Source organism: Danio rerio, chromosome 7 (genome assembly GCF_052040795.2).
Source record: "Danio rerio strain M-AB ecotype USA chromosome 7, GRCz13ab, whole genome shotgun sequence".
Lineage (NCBI taxonomy): Eukaryota > Metazoa > Chordata > Actinopteri > Cypriniformes > Danionidae > Danio > Danio rerio.
The window spans coordinates 64206065-64222547 of record NC_141027.1 but is presented as its reverse complement, the minus strand read 5'-3'; the positions used below and the strand labels follow the sequence as shown (position 1 = coordinate 64222547).

The 16483-nt window shown below is 33.9% G+C and overlaps 1 protein-coding gene across 1 annotated transcript in view; it reads right to left on the bottom strand.

Moving 5' to 3' along the window:
* Positions 1-4584: 4584 nt before the first annotated feature.
* Positions 4585-16483, bottom strand: part of adam19a (ADAM metallopeptidase domain 19a) — a 244429-nt gene continuing 232530 nt past the window's right edge. Inside the window, exons 22-23 of the mRNA XM_087262030.1 lie at positions 14874-15055; positions 4585-5095 (exon numbers count right to left, since the gene is read on the bottom strand). Coding sequence (XP_087118156.1) covers positions 5044-5095; positions 14874-15055 — 234 coding nt within the window. The 3' untranslated portion in view covers positions 4585-5043. The remainder of the gene's footprint in view (positions 5096-14873; positions 15056-16483) is intronic.

Genomic DNA, 16483 nt, shown 5'->3' with positions numbered 1-16483 from the left:
TCTTTATGGAAGAGTTGCAGGCAAAAAGTCAAATCCCCAATGTGGGAACAAGGCCAAGCAACTCAAGTATGCACACAAACAAAGGAACTGGGGTGCAGAAAAATGGTAGCACTGTACTGATGAGTCAATATTTGAAGTATATGATCATGGCAGGTAGTTTGTTTGACGAAGGGCTGGAGAGTGGTACAATAATGAGTGTCTGCATGTAATAGTGAAGCATGATGAAGGTCCCTTGAACGCTTGTGCTGCATTTCTGCAAATGGAGTTGGGGATTTGGTCAGGATTAATGGACTTAAGGCATATCTTCAACATAAAAAAGAACAAGAAGTACTGGAAGAGATGACATGGCCCCCACAGAGCCCTAATCTCCACATTGTTGAGTGTTTATGGGATCACATGAAGAGACAGAAGAATGATAAAGCCCACATCCACAGAAGATCTGTGGTTAGTTCTCCAAGATGTTTGAAACAACCTACCAGCCGAATTCCTTCAAAAACTGTGTACAAGTGTATTTAGAAGGTGGTCACACCAAACATTGATTCTATTTAGATTTTTCTTTTGGTAATTCACTGCATTTTGTTTATTTATGAAAAAAAATGTTTAAAATTTATATTTTAGAAATCATTCTTTGTTTACAGCATTTTCACACCTGTCTAAAACATTTGGCGTGTTGTAAATAAATATTAACAGTAGAAATTATTCATAATTTCATTTAAAATGAAAGCACTATGACGATGTGTCCAGCAATGAAGATAAAACCCCCTGAAAGAATTGTTAATGACCCTCATTTTCTCAAACATCATACTTCAAATAACATAAATGTTATTTTTTTCTTCAATTGTTAAAAAAACTTTTTTATTTTAGTGTGAGTGTTATTTATGATGATATTTTTTAATTATTATTAGAATTTTTTGTTGAAAATCAGAATCAGAATCAGTTTTATTGCAGTGTGCTCACACGGAATTTGTTTTGGCTACAGAAGCTTTCAGTGTACATAAAGTGACAAGTGACAACACAAAATAAATATGGAAAAAAGAAATACGATAAACAATAAACAGAGATGCAGTTAGTCAAAAAAAAAATATATCTGGATGTTGAGTTGTATGTACAGATTTGTTATAAATATACAGGTTATACGGTGCTAAGTATTGCAATGTAAATTAATATAAGGCGCTGTGTACGAGTGCGTATGAGAAAGTATTGTACGTCTATTGCACAGTAGGGGAATATTTAACCGTTCATGAGGTTGATGGCCTGAGGAAAGAAATTTTTCCTATTTCTGTCTGTTTAAATGTTTAGTGCTCTGAAGCGCTGACCAGATGGTAACAGAAACAGGTAGTGTGCTGGGTGCGAGGCATCCAGAGTGATTTTGCGAGCCCTTTTACTTACTCTGGAAAAGTACAGTTCTTGAAGTGTAGTGCCAGTGATACATTCAGCAGTCTAAGGGAATATATAATAAAAGGGAATGTGCATCAAGAATCTTTAAATTCTGATTATATCAAAAAGTCAGCATAAAACACTTATTGTAGTTCAGCAAGGAACAATAAGCAGGACTTCATGATTCACCAAATCATTTGTGTCCTCTCTGACAATGATTCAGTAAGTTATGCTGAATTTAGGAGAATGTATTAAATTCATTGGTTGGTGAGATCCGCCAGCAGTTCAATAGTCAGATTCATTGTGACTGTTTCAAAGGAACAGCATGAATCTTTTATTTAAAGCCTATTTATAACATTTTCTGAGAAAATTCACCCAAGGTCATGCAGAGGCACGTTTATGGACTAAAGTCAGTGTTCTCCTAAAGAAGCCTTTAGTTACTGTCTTTCCACTACTAAACTAGTTAACCCTGGGGTCAATATAAAGCCCTAGTCAACAGATTCCTGAGATTTCTTATTTCATGTTTCACTGTTCATACTTCACCCAGAGTTAACAGTAAATCCTTATTAATAAACTGATGTTTCCTACTGTTCATTCCTAGATACCGTGTTAGCATTCTTTGTTTGCGGGTTTCATTATTGATTAAATGAATGCAGCGCTTGAATTGAACACACAGATTGAATGAATGCAGCACTAAGCATTTCACTCATCATAGCATATGTGACAATAAAAGGGATTTGATTTGATCATAATTAAAGTATGTCTTCAAGCATTCCTGAATGGACGTCTCTTGGTCTATGAATGTACTGTTTCTTTAAAGGCTGAGATGAAATTTTCCTGGAGCAGGCTTTAGAGGGATAATTCAATTAAAAATGAAAATTCTATCAACATTTTCAGTCAGAAATATTAGCCCCCTTTTTATTTCCACCCCCAACCACCAATTAATTTTTAACAGTGAGAAAAGTTATTCAACACATTTCTAAATATAATAGTTTTAATAACTCATTTCTAATAACTGATTTATTTATTCTTTTGCATGATGACAGTACATATTATTTAACTATATATATATAAATATATATATATATATATATATATATATATATATATATATATATATATATATATATATATATATATATATATATATTTTTTTTTTTTTAAGACACTTCTATACAGCTTTAAGTGACATTTAAAGGCTTAACTAGGTTAATTAGGTTAACTAGGCAGGTTCAGGTAATTAGACAATTTGTTGTATAATGATGGTTAGTTCTGTAGACTAACGAAAAAAAATATAGCTTAAAGAGGCCAATAATTTTGACCATTAATTTGGTTGTAAATAAAATAAAACAGCTTTTATTCTAGCCAAAATAAAACAAATAACACTTTCTCAACAACAACAAAAATATTATCAGAGATACTGTAAAAATGTCCCTGCTCTGTTAAACATCATTTGGGAAATAATTAAAAAAGAAAACAAAGTTCATAGGAGGGCGAATAATTCTGACTTGTTTTGGGATCTTCTTTCCACTGTTAAACACCAAGAAAGATATGTTTTTAAAAATATTAAATGACTTTCATAGTTTTTTCCCACCTACTATAAGAGTTGACAGTTGTCAGGTATTTTTTTTTTTATGAAGGAATTTTTCAATGAGGTAATTTTCATATTTGGGTGAATTATAACTTTAATAATCCCTTATTTTAAATAGGGCAAACAACTTAGCTTTTTTCTGAGGTTAAAAGTAGTGTTTAGAATGACCTAATTGTCAATCAATTTTTATAGTCATACTAATTTTAACATGTAATCCAAAAGCAAAACCTTTTAGACAGTCAGTTTATTTTAATTTATTAAAAAATATGCTTATTAATTTATTTATAAAATTAATTTAGAAAATACACTGGCAAACAATCCACATAAAAACTAGCATTTGAATATGGAAAACATCTGTCATTATTTTTACATAATTAATTTCTGACAGAAACAGGCACATTTAATCACTAGTTTTTTTTTTTTTTTTTTTTTTTGTTTGCTTTTTTATATTTATTAGAATGTTCCCATTATTTACCCTAACATGTCTTTTAGATTCTGATCTTAAAGCGGGTCAAAAGCTTGGACTATAATTAAGATTTAACTTTTTTTTTTAATTAGTTTTCAAACACATTTACACTCTGGATTGTTTTGTTTGTTTGTTGCATATAATTATTACAATGAATCCATTATTTAAGAAACTATATATGGATTATGCCCTTCTGGGGCATAAAAAGCTTGGACTATTAGAATTTTATTTTATTTATTATTTTTTTTGTTTGTTTGTTTGTTGTTTATAATTTTTGCAATGTTCCCATTATTTAAGAACCCATATACCTATTTAGATATATGAATTTTCATGTTTCTATTTAGAATATTTTAAATATTAAGATTTTTTTCAATAAAGAATGATAATCTGCTTAGCAAGGCTCAATTTGTTTGACTACTACTGCTTTTCTGTTTAGTGTTTTTGATGATTTTGATGATAAATGTTATTTATTACTTTAAGGCACACGCATAATTTTCTGTACACTGAAAAACCAATCAGTCAACTTTATCAAGTGAAATAAGCATAGATAACTTAAAATTGACAAAGTTAATTCTACTCATTTGAAGAGTTTTAAACTGCGTGTTGAAGGTAATGCGTTAATTAAATACCTCTTTACTTCAACTTCTAGTTCACAGTACTCATATGGATTCGTTTTTATAACTCAAAATAGTTTGTAGCAATCGGTTTCCTTAAACGGTTTGAGTTGCTTTAACTTTTTGGGTTTCAGTACTCAGTACTAGTTGGTTTGAGTCCTCTTTATTTATTGGGTTTTACTGTGCTCTAATTGCTTCATTTACTCAAATGGATTTAGTTTACAGTACTCATTAGGATTAGTTTTTGAACTTAAAAGGTTAAATCGGTTTCCTTTAATGGTTTGAGTTACTTCAATTTATTGGGGTTTACAGTATAGCTACCAACATATCTGAAGAGCAACACATCAGCATATCAGAACAGTTATTTTATACGTAATATTTTTCCCAATATCACAGTATTTTTTCTTCTTCAAGTAATGACCTTGGTAGGCATAAAAGACCTTTACAACCTAAAAAAAACTATATATAATTTGACCTGAGATAACCATATAATTAGACTTGCAAATAAAATCTGTGACATAAGTCAAATGACAACATTTAGTCTTTACTAAAAAGATTTAACGTTTAATGTACCAAACACAAAATCTGAAACAGCACAGTAGATCAAATGAAACAATCAAGGCATTAAAAAAAACAACATCTTTGGCACTTGACAATTAGATGATAGTCGAATGAAAAATGTAAACAAGACGGAGCCATAACATTAAAACGCAACAACAAATAAGTACAAAAAATTGCAAGGTGATAAAAAGTCGAGGTTTTGGCAATGTGATGGTCTATCCAAAACATTCTCAGTCTGCATGTGTTCATGCAAAACCGCGTCATCTCTGCTGTGCCCGGCTTTAGTTGAACGCCAGTTTCAGAGGGCTCGTTCACGGCCATAGCACCAAGCTCTTCCATCCCTTGAGAGACACTTCCATGTAGTACCAGTCGCCAAGGGTGCTTTATAGTGCAAATAGGCTGGTTGCAGTCTTTCAAAATAAATCCTGCAAGCGTCATTTCCGGAAAACGGCTGGAACTATAAGTGGTTTGGGTCCAGAAGCAGGTCTGAAAAAAAAAAAAAAAAACACTCATTAGGTTCAGAGACCTGTTCCACAAAGCCAGTTAAACAAACTCAATATTAAAAGCAAGTTTGGGGTTGACAAAACCAAGAAACTGAAAGTTGTCATCTTTTCCTTACCCTCATGTTCTTCAAAACCTGTTTGACTTTCTTTATTTTGTTCAACACAAAATAAGTTATTTTGAAGAATGCTAAAAAAGCCGGAATGATTATTAGTACATGTTTTTCCTACTATGGTAGTCATGGTTTGGAAGTATATCTTCTTTTGTGTTTAACAGAATAAAGAAAGTCATAAAGGTTTGGAAGCACTTGAGCATGAGAATGATCGTAAGTAGAATAGTGGATTTTCATTTTTCAGTTTGATCCATTACTTGCCAGAGAATCAGCGATTCACTTCACTGTTGGAGATTAAGCAATATCATCAGAAATATAAACCGAGTCTAAACCCATTTAAGGTTAGAAAAGGCAACTTAAAGAAAATATTGCATCAGTGAAAATTAATCAACTGATTTAAAAAAGCTTTACATTTAAACAAATTAACATGTAAGTACTCAAATCTCAATAATTTTTATTTAAAGTAATTACTAATATTTGAAAGTTCAAAACTATTTGAATATATAATATTATACAAATTGTTTAAAATTTTTAAATAATGTTTAAAATTAAATAATAGAAATACGAAATATAATTTAATTATTTTAAAATAATAATTAAATAATATTTAATGATAATTATACTTTATTTAGCATATGAGTAGACATAATAATATTTATTATTATTATAATTCATATAATATAAATGGCAATGAAGTGGCGCAGTAGGAAGTGCTGTCGCCTCACAGCAAGAGGGTCGCTGGTTCTACCCTTGGCTAAAATAGTGTTTAAGTGTGAATGAATGTGTGTGGATGTTTCCTAGAGATAGGTTGCGGCTGGAAGGGCATCCGCTGCGTAAAAACATGCTGGATAGGTTGGTGGTTTATTCCGCTGAGGCGACTCTGCATTAATAAAGGGACTAAGCCGAAATGAAAATGAATGAATATAATATAAATAAATAATTAGCAACAAAAGACAATTTTGACTCAAAAATGCTTTTAATGTAAATGGATTTATTTGCATTAATTAAAATGAAAAAAGCATACTGGGACTGGGGTTTTATTGAATTTAGAAAATAAATATATATATACAGTTAAAGTTAGAATTATTAGGCCCCCTGTTAATTATTTTCCCCAATTTCTGTTTAACGGAGAGCAAATTTTTTCAACACATTTCTAAACACAATAGTTTTAATATCTCATTATATTTTACTAGATATTTTTCAAGACACTTCTATACAGCTTAAAGTGACATTTAAAGGCTTAACTAGGTTAATTAAGTTAACTAGGCAGGTTAGGATAATTAGGCAAGTTGTTGTATAACCATGGTTTGTTTTGTAGACAATTGAAAAAAAAATCCAATATAAAAATCAAAAACTGCTTTTATTCTAGCCGAAAATAAAACAAATTAGACTTTCTCCAGAAGAAAAAAAATATTATTAGACATACTGTGAAAATTTCCTAGCTCTGTTAAACATCATTTGTGAAATATTTAAAAAAGAAAAAGAACAAAAAAACTCAAAGAAGGACTATTAATTCTGACTTCAACTGTATATAATTGTATGTAGTGAAACATGCTCTGGAGCATGAAACATGCTCTGGAGCAGGTTACCTGTGTAGCATGTGTTACCATGGTGACAAAACCCAATCAAAACAAACCTGCCTTGAGCCTGAAAACTTGCTCAAACTAAATGCAAACATACCTGGGTAAAAAAAGGGTTCGTGCAACAGACTTTACATTTCTTAGTTAGATTTTCAACAAAGGAGATGTGTTCTCTTATTTTATTTTTTATTACTATAAAATGTTGTTATTATAGTGTTATATCTTTATTATTTTATATAACTATTATGTTACTATAATATAAAATGTCTACCTTCCACTTTAATGTTCATAAAGTTAGTATTTTTTAAACATTTATTGTACTCCAGTCATTTAAATTGACATTAATATCATAACAGTGTCAAGAAAAAAAAATCCTATTAAAATGCTTATACAAATAAATATTCATGGTCTTAAGAGAAACGTGTTCATGCAGTCCTTTCTCAATCACTGTCATCACTGTATTTTATATAAATACATGAAACTTAATCTTTCTAAGGTGTATTATTATAATATTTTTATTTTATTTAAGAGGTCTGGTATACTGCTATAAAAGTATAAAAAATAAATAAATAAAATAAATAAAAATTTAGAATCTCACTAATTTACTCTGCAAGCAATTAAAATGTGATCTTACTCTTTGACCATATCAATGACAGATATATCAAATTGCATAATTTTTAGGTTGGATCTCAAAATGAAAATAGATTTTTTTCTTCCTTTTTTTGCAACTCCAAATTCCTTTTCTCATATCTGCACTATATGCATGGCCCATAAAACCCTGTTTAATATAGGATACAATATAAAAATATAAGATATAGAATATAAGAAATGATTCATGAAAATGTACACATTTCTTACGATTTACCTAAATATTCCACATTCCATTTCCAAACTGTTTTGTTTTCTTTTTTTTTCTGGGAATTATTTAATGAAATATGTCAGCTTTCATGTGTGCATCATTGGATTTGCTCTTCTGTGTTTGGGTGTTCAGCAGTGACATTTATATTACACTGAACTGAACTTAACTGAACTTCAACTGTGAAAACAGGACTAAAGCAGTTTCAATCTACTAGAACTTCTGTGTTAAACTGCTGTGACACAATCTATATTGTAAAAGCGCTATAGAAATACAGATGAAAAGCTTTAAAGGGTAAAAACTGCTGTAAAAGCCCAACAGACAGTGAGCGGTTATCTCAGTTTACCTCGCATTTCTCACAAGATCCTTCAAGTTAAGGATGTTATTGTTGGCTGAGTGCTTTTCCAAGGTTGACAATTTCAAACAAACCACTTATGCATCCTTTTTGTGTGTGGAAAAAACCCCCACACACGATATATAACATGATACAGTGCTGAGCCTGTCAAAATGAAATGCGGTTTTCAGCATACAAGCCAGATTCTTCAGAGTTCCACCGATATGTGTTGAAAATAAATGTGTCTTTTTATCGCAACAATACTAAGCTTGTGCCACCACCGGGAAGCTGCAAACAGATTTATCTATCTGAGTTAAACTCTGTGCGATTCTGTTGTTCTTAGATTGGAGGAGCATGTCGCGCTGGAGACAAGCAGAAATGAGGCCTGGATGTATGTCAGTGCAGTTATTTCTGAAAATAAGTGCTAGGTGGCTGCTTTTGAGAGCAGATCGAGGACTAGCCTTGATGTAGAGACTCGAGGAGAGAGAGAGAGAGAGAGAGAGAGAGAGAGAGAGAGAGAGAGAGAGAGAGAGAGAGAGAGAGAGATTTAAACGTTGGCTTCTTATGAGATTCCACTGGGGCGTGTGTAATTCCCCATAAAACCTACGAGTGTATTTAAATGAGTTAAACTTCATCCAAACCTTTGATGTGTTATAAAAATTCAGTCCTATATTTACTGTGCTCAAAAGTAGGAAGGGAGGTGAAAAGAATGCTATAAAATATCCAACCCGCATGGCTCGCCACCCACTGTTCAACACACTTATTTGTTTCTAACAATGCCTCTGATCCGTCTGCTTTGGCGAAGAAAAACAAAGGATTAAATAATTAGGATAGACAGACTCTTGCTAATTAGCAATGCCTTTCTTAGTGGAGAGTAACCGTTTAATCAACTGTTACATTTTGTATGCTAATCAGCTAATGGCTTCATAATTTACACATTTTGTAGTAACATTGAGTAGAAATGTCTGCAGCAGCTCTTTTTATACATGCTATATAAGCTTGGTTCATAAACCATACATGCACATTAAAAAAAAAAGAGACTTTGACACATATTCTTATCCTTACAGTTTCTACACAATGCATAAATGTGCATTAAACCTTTAAATTAGGCAGATTTCTGTTTGTTTTCTCATTACAAACATATGCTGCAAATTTCACAGTATACACGTTTAACTAACAGAAGATACATTTACAGTTTTTTTTGGATTGCTTACACACTAAAATTAAAAGTAGTACACTATTAGCAAAACCTTACACACAAGTATCAAAACATCAGCCCATATTTGCACAACTATAAGCACGTTGTCAGCCTCACACTTGTTGCAAATCTCTACACACAGTGATTTTCAAAACACTAAACACACTTAACATACATTACACACTAAAATCTATCATGAAGTCACATCCTTGCAATACCAAAGCACTGACTGTCAAATTACTGCACCGTCCAACCAATTGGTTCAACACAGTCGTCAGGTGTGCAAACACTTGTTTGATTAATTGTAGACACACAAATCAGGTGTTTAAGCACTATAAAATGCCAGTTTCAATGAAAACCATCAGGTCTCAATATCAACACTGTCACACACCATAAAAAAATATATATATTCAAATGAAGCAAATTTATGGAGTACCTTTAGAACACAATTTCGAAAGGGTGAAAAGACTGTGGCATGATTATGCAGAGGTATGTATTCACTTTAGCAGTGTGATCTTGCATACTGTCTCGTAATCTTTTACTGTACTGTAATACTAGATCTACACTGAACTACACAATTTTGCCTGACACTGTTCTTCAGGTAGTTTTACGAATGGATGGAGAGGAGATCTAGCATGAGTTTGCTTACGTAGATGAAGGTGTGTTCAACCTGACGTGAACACGGAGTAGAAGCAACATCATTGGCCACAGGGCTATAGTCAATGTCCCAGGGCAACGTGGGGGAAATTAACAGTAACACTCTGTGCAGCCATTACAAAGAATGGGGTCCTCCACTGCCTTGACCATATGGGCCCTAACAACACAGCACATATACTTACATTCTTGGACCAATTGCACAACATAACAGCAGCAAATGAAATTGATCATACGCAATAAATTGTTGTCTGGGACAATGTGTCTTTCCACCGTTCTGCTCTGGTTCAGAACTGGTTTTAGCAACATCCACATTTTACCGTCTTATATCTTCCACCATACTCTCCATTCCTAATCCTTATTGTAGAGTTTTTCTCAGCATGGGGGTGGAAAGTATATGATCTTCATCTCCAAGCTGGGGTACCCCTCATCCAAGCCATGGAGGAGGCCTGTGACCAGATGGAGGTAGCAGCAATACAAGATTCTACATTCAAGACACTTCTTTCCAAGGTGTCTTGCTAAGGACAACATTGCAATTGATAATTCTCATGCCAGATCCAGCTAGGCGAAGAGACAAAGTCTAACTAACAGTTCAATACGTAAAGTGACATGTTACAGTACTTTGAATCTTCATGCCAACATGTTGGACATGTTGAGGAATAAATGATTTTCTTCAAGGTGCAACATTGTTCTTGAGTAGTGTTTGGTAAATTTACTTTATATTTGTACTTTGTTGATGGTAGCCTACTCTAATCATAGGGAAGCAGAAGTGCTAAAAGTGTTTTAGGTTTATCACAGCAGTGTGTAACTCCTGCAAACAGTGTATAGTAAATGTGAAAATGTGTGTTTCTTATAGTAAAAAAGTGTGGTTTTTAAACATAAGTCTATAGTTTTTATAAGAGTGTTTAATTATGCAAAGGATCTGTAGTGTTTTGCTAATTGGGTGTGTGGTTGTGCTAATTGTGTGTACTGTTTTGAAAACACGGGCCCTGTTTTGAAAATCGTGCTTAAGCAATCCAAAAAAACTGTAAGACACAACAAATTGTTGCTGCTCATCTCTCTGGTGCATCTGTGACCAAGACAGTAAGTCTTTGTGATGTATTTAGGGTAATGTCATCAAATCACGAAGAAGAAGAGACACGTTCAATGGGAGTAACTGTGGATGTAAGTGGAAGATGTCTGAAAGGGATGTCCTGGTCCTAACCCAGATTATATCCAAAAAACATAAAACCACGGCTGCCCAACTCACTGCAGAATTAAATGTGAACCTCAACTCTCCTGTTTCCACCAAAATTGTTGAAAAACTGTCCAGCCAAACCTTTGGTTATGCATGCCAATGCCAAATGTTAGTTTTAATAGTGCCAGCTGCATCATTTTTGGGCTGTGGACAATGTGAAACATTTATTGTCCATCTTTACTGTCTTTCCCACATCCGAGAGAGTTACGGTGTGGTAAAGCCCCAACAAATCATACCACCCAGAGTGTTGCATGCCCGGAGTGGAGCATGGAGTTGAATCAGTGATGGTTTGGGTTGCAGTATCATGGCATTCCCTAGGCCCAATACTTTTGCTTGATGGGCATGCCACTACCAAGGACTACTGAATCATTTTGAAGCACCATGTGCCCCCATTGGTTTAAACTTTGTATCCTGAAAGCGATGATGTGTATCAGGATGATAACGCATCAATACACACAGAAAGACTGCTGAAAAAGTGATTTGATGAACATGAAGGTGAAGTTAAACATCATCCATGGCCTGCACAGTCACTAGAAATAAATATTGATGAGACACTATGGGGTGTTTTTGAGGGGCAGGTCAGGAAAGGTTTTCCTCCATTAGCATCACGTTGTAAACTGGCCACTATTCTGCATGAAGAATGGCTCAGAATCCCTCTGGTCACTGTGCAGAAGTTGTATCTGTCCTTCCCAAGACCATTTAATGCTGTGTTGGCCACAACATGAGGCCATACACCATACTAATTAATTATTGTCGTCTAAAACAAGTTGCTTCTTTTTTATGTTCTAACCCCTGTAAATAGGATATGTTGAAGTCTATCAAATCCTGCTGGGAATATATATCCTGCATGTGTTATTTTTTTAACTGACCTGTTTTTCTACCAGGATTTTATACTCAAAATAGTCTAAACTGGTGTTTGAGGCTTACTGATATTTTATTCCATTTCATTTATCCCCTAAACTCAATCATGATTTGAGTCAGAGAAAATTGTACTAAAATGCACAAATGAGATCATAAAAAAATCATATGAATTAGCCACTAAATCAAAAAGTTACAAATGGGTCTAAAATAGTGTTGGATAGTGTGTGGATGATAAGATTTATCCGTCAGTGATCCACTGACGGATCAGCTGATAGACACATATTTTAAATGGTTTTGTTTCTATATAAGCACTCAGAAAACCATGATGCGATGATCTTTGGAGCCAATCACATGGGCATGAAAATGATAGCCAACTAATGGTTTTTGAGAACATACTCAACAGCGTTTAAAAGGATAAGACAATTAAGTCTTATTAATTATATTGACATTCAAACATCATTAAAGTACAATACGTCCAGCCTTGTGCTACGGAAAGCTAACAGATGCAAGTTTTGTAGCGTAATCCAGTCATAATAAAATTTATTTTTACCAGACAAAACTCAAGGAGTGGCGTAGCGGACGGGCCCACAGGGCACGTACCGCGGCGGGGCCCCGCGTGATTAGGGGGCCCCACGTCGTCGCAATTTTCAATAATTGAAAATCCGGCAACAGCAATAATCTAACTCTTGGGAACAACTGTGGTCGGAACCAAAGTTCACAGGTCTGTGTTCTCTGAACTCCTCTCAAGTGATCTCACTCCTCTGTGATCGCTCCTCAGTTTGTGAAGGCTTCCTCGCGTTGTCACTCCACCCTGCCCTCTTTTCCACTCCTCAGTTTGTGATCGCTCCTCAGTCCACATTTTGCGCTACGCCACTGAACTCAAGATTTAAATATTTAAATAAATTTTTTTTTGTGCTTTATGTGGATTTTTTCTGGATGCAAAACTTTTTTGTATAAGTATAAACAAACAAACAAACAAAAAAAGTTTTACATTTAAAATTTACTCAAAATTTTTTACTCAAATTTTTCAAAACATGCTTTTTAAAGAATGAAGAAAAATTAAAGGCATTGCCATACTCCTACTCAGGATCTCAATGGCTGCTGGTTTCCAAAATATCTGCTTCTGTGTGATCATGGATGCTGTTCACATGGTTGTGAACATTGTGGTTCACAGTTATAGCGCCACCAGCTGGCAACATGAAGTGTCACACATTTTACCTTTATATTTTCTACTTTTTTTAATTGTTAACGTCACTTCTGTATTCAAATTTTCAAAACTCTAAACACAATTAGCATAACATATGTCTGTTGTGACCATACTGTACCATTAGCACAATTCATGCTGTTTTCAATATTCAGTCAATTAAAATGTTTTCTTTTCTACACAAGCTTACCCCATAGCATAATCACTTCTTTCTTATTTGTTTTTAAATTAAACACAGCATGATTTAAAAAAAAAAAAAAAAAACATAAGTTACAAATTTTAAATATAGGGTGAAGCAAAAGCTTTAAATCATAATTCAATTTCATTTAAATCTTGCTGTTTCTGTAACAGCATCTGACGATAATTAATTTAATAACTAATATTAACATAAATGAGAAACGGCTGGTTTACAGTTTTCTTCCTCCGTAATTGCCTTTCCTCAATGATTCTGAGCATTATTTTTTATGGTCGATCAAATGTCCTCCCTGGATGCACAAGGTTCACAAGCTGGAAAAGAACCTGAACTCAGGATACCTGAAGTGCAGTAGCACTTTTACTATTGTTTTTTATTTTAATTTTTTTTTATGTATGTAGTATACAGTATGCAGAGAGGGGGAAGTAGGTACTGAACACGCAATTTTTTTCCCTGGGAATAATATTTTTAAAAAGGATCTTTTGACATGGAATTGAACCAGATTTTGGTAAAAACCCAAACAATACAAACAAAAAGAAAATCAAATATAAAAAGAAAAACGAGTTATGTGTAATAACTTGATCTTGAGGGTTTTGTGGGTTTTGTTTATCAAATTTGATCTTTAATTTGTATTAGGTGTGTTCTGAATCATTGTCTTGCTGAAATGTCTACCTTGGTTTCATCTTCATCCTCCTGCTAAAGTAGATGTTGTACTGAAACAGCTGATATTCATTTACAATGAGGAAGGGCAGAGGATTGCTGAAGAACTACTGAGCGATTTCAGCAGCTGTCTGGGTTTACTCTGCCTTTCTACAGCTTCATTTTATCATGTGTTCACTACTTTTCCCTTTGTCATTTTATTTTATTGCACATAACTTCATTTTTAAAATAATTAAATTTGTTTTCTTTGCATATATGGATTTCTTTGGTTGTTACCAACATCCTGTGAAAATGTCATCAACAGCACCTTTACAAATATGTATACTTTTTATTTATGTGTGCATGCATGTGCGTATTGCAACCGTTTGGTAAAAATAAATAAATAAATAAATAAATAAAATAAAAACAGGTATTAGGTATTCTCTGTACTTTTGCTCATACTATTTAAACTGAACACATGCACACAAACACAATGTATATTTTGTAATGCAATTGCTAGAATTTTGACAGTCTGTTATGATTAGTTGTGCTCCTGTTTAATAGAAAAATGTTATAAAAATAGAATTTATTGACCAAATGACTGGGTTTTTAATCATATTTGCTGTGTTTTGATATAGTTTTGGCATGCAAATTAACCATTTGGCTTATTGTGTGACGTAGGTGTGCTGCTTTGCTAAGAGTTTCTAAAAAAAAAAAAAGTACTTTAAGTATTGTAAACACTTGTTAGTAACTAAAAAAATAAAACAATTTAAAAAACCTGTAAATTCATCGTGAATTCCTAAAGCTGAAGCATATCACTATACTCTAGCTACCCTGCAATGAGTTCAGTTCATCAAATTTTTCTCATCCTGGTCTGTGTAAAGCGCTTACTTACTGGAATGCCTTCAAAGGGGGAACAGCGGTCACCTTCCCCACGGGCTTGGGCCCGACTGCAGGGGGCATCATCACCATGAGCCCCCCGGAGGAAGATCTAGGCTGAGCTCCACGAGCAGGGCTGAGAGGAAGAGGTCTCTGTGGGGGTGTGGACGGGGGTCTTGGCTGTTGTTGTGATACCATCTGTATCAGGACACAAAGGAGAAGTGAGTAAGAGTGCCTGATTCAGTATTTCTGACAGAGAATTTACTGATTAGTTCAATACATAATAAAGGAACGCTAATCTTTTTTTTTTTATTATATGGAAGTAAGCTCATTATATGAGTGCCCTCAAGTTAAACAGTAGAGTTTTTATCATGTATTTAATATATTCAGCTAATCTCTGTAACAACACAGAAGTGACAATGAAGGTGAGGATCCAAATTTAGAGTCTTTATTGTACAAGGAATGGTCAGGCAGGCAAGGGCAAAACAATAGACAAGGCAAAGAATCAAACATGGCAGCGCAAGGCAAGGAGAAACGCTTCCTAATGTGTAGAGGTAACAACAAGACTCAGCAATGTCTGTGTGTGTGTGCTGTATAAATAGTCCATGTAATGAGTGCTTAACGAACTTCAGCTGTGTGAGGTTGTAATCAGTCTGGATCAGGAACTGGTGTGTGTGGTACATGCTTGGAGTTGTAGTCCATGTAATGGCAGATTTGTAGTCCGTTATCGATCTGCAGCCGCTAGATTGCTGATAATCATGACAATCGCTGTCTGTTAGAAGCACCTTCAGCTTATAGCTTAGCTTAGTTTAGATCATTGAATCAGATTATACCATTAGCATTTCACTCAAAAAAAAGAGAGTATTGATATTTCTTCCCATTTAAAGTTTGAGTCTTCTATATCTATACTGTAAAAAAAATCTTGCTGCTTTAATGGTTTAGTTGAATTAAGTGAACTTTTCTAATCATCTCAATCACGCTGACAAAAAATATTAACTTTGCATAACTTAAAAAAATGTAGTTGACACCTGATTAACTTATTAAAATAAGTTAAAGTAACTTAAAACATTTTTAGTCCTGACCTTTTGTCATATCACAATGAATATTCATTGTGTACTAAGACAGATGGAAAAGGAAAAGTTGCTGTTTTCTAGGTTAATATGTCTAGGATCTATACTCTCATTCTGGAGTAATAATCAAGGAACTTTGCTTATTTACCCTGGTTGCAACAGGTGCACAAATATTACATAGCACTGTTACATAGTTGCCTTGCTAGGGACTATTTTCAGGTGCTGCACCATATCATTGCACCTACTACAGCCATGGTACAGCAGCAAAGTTCGTTGATTACTGTGACATAATGAGAGTATAGTTCCTAGACATAACAGCCTAGAAAGATATAGACCAAGAAGATATTGTGAAGAATGCTGGTTGATGCTACCCATTGACTTGCATATTATTACATTCATTCAGTAATTCTTTTTTTTTTTCGGCTTAGTCCTTTTATTAATCTAGGGTCCCCCCACAACGGAATGAACCACCAACTTATCCAGTATATGTTTCACGCAGCGGATATTTGCACACCCATACATTCTCATTCACACACATACACTACGGATAATTTAG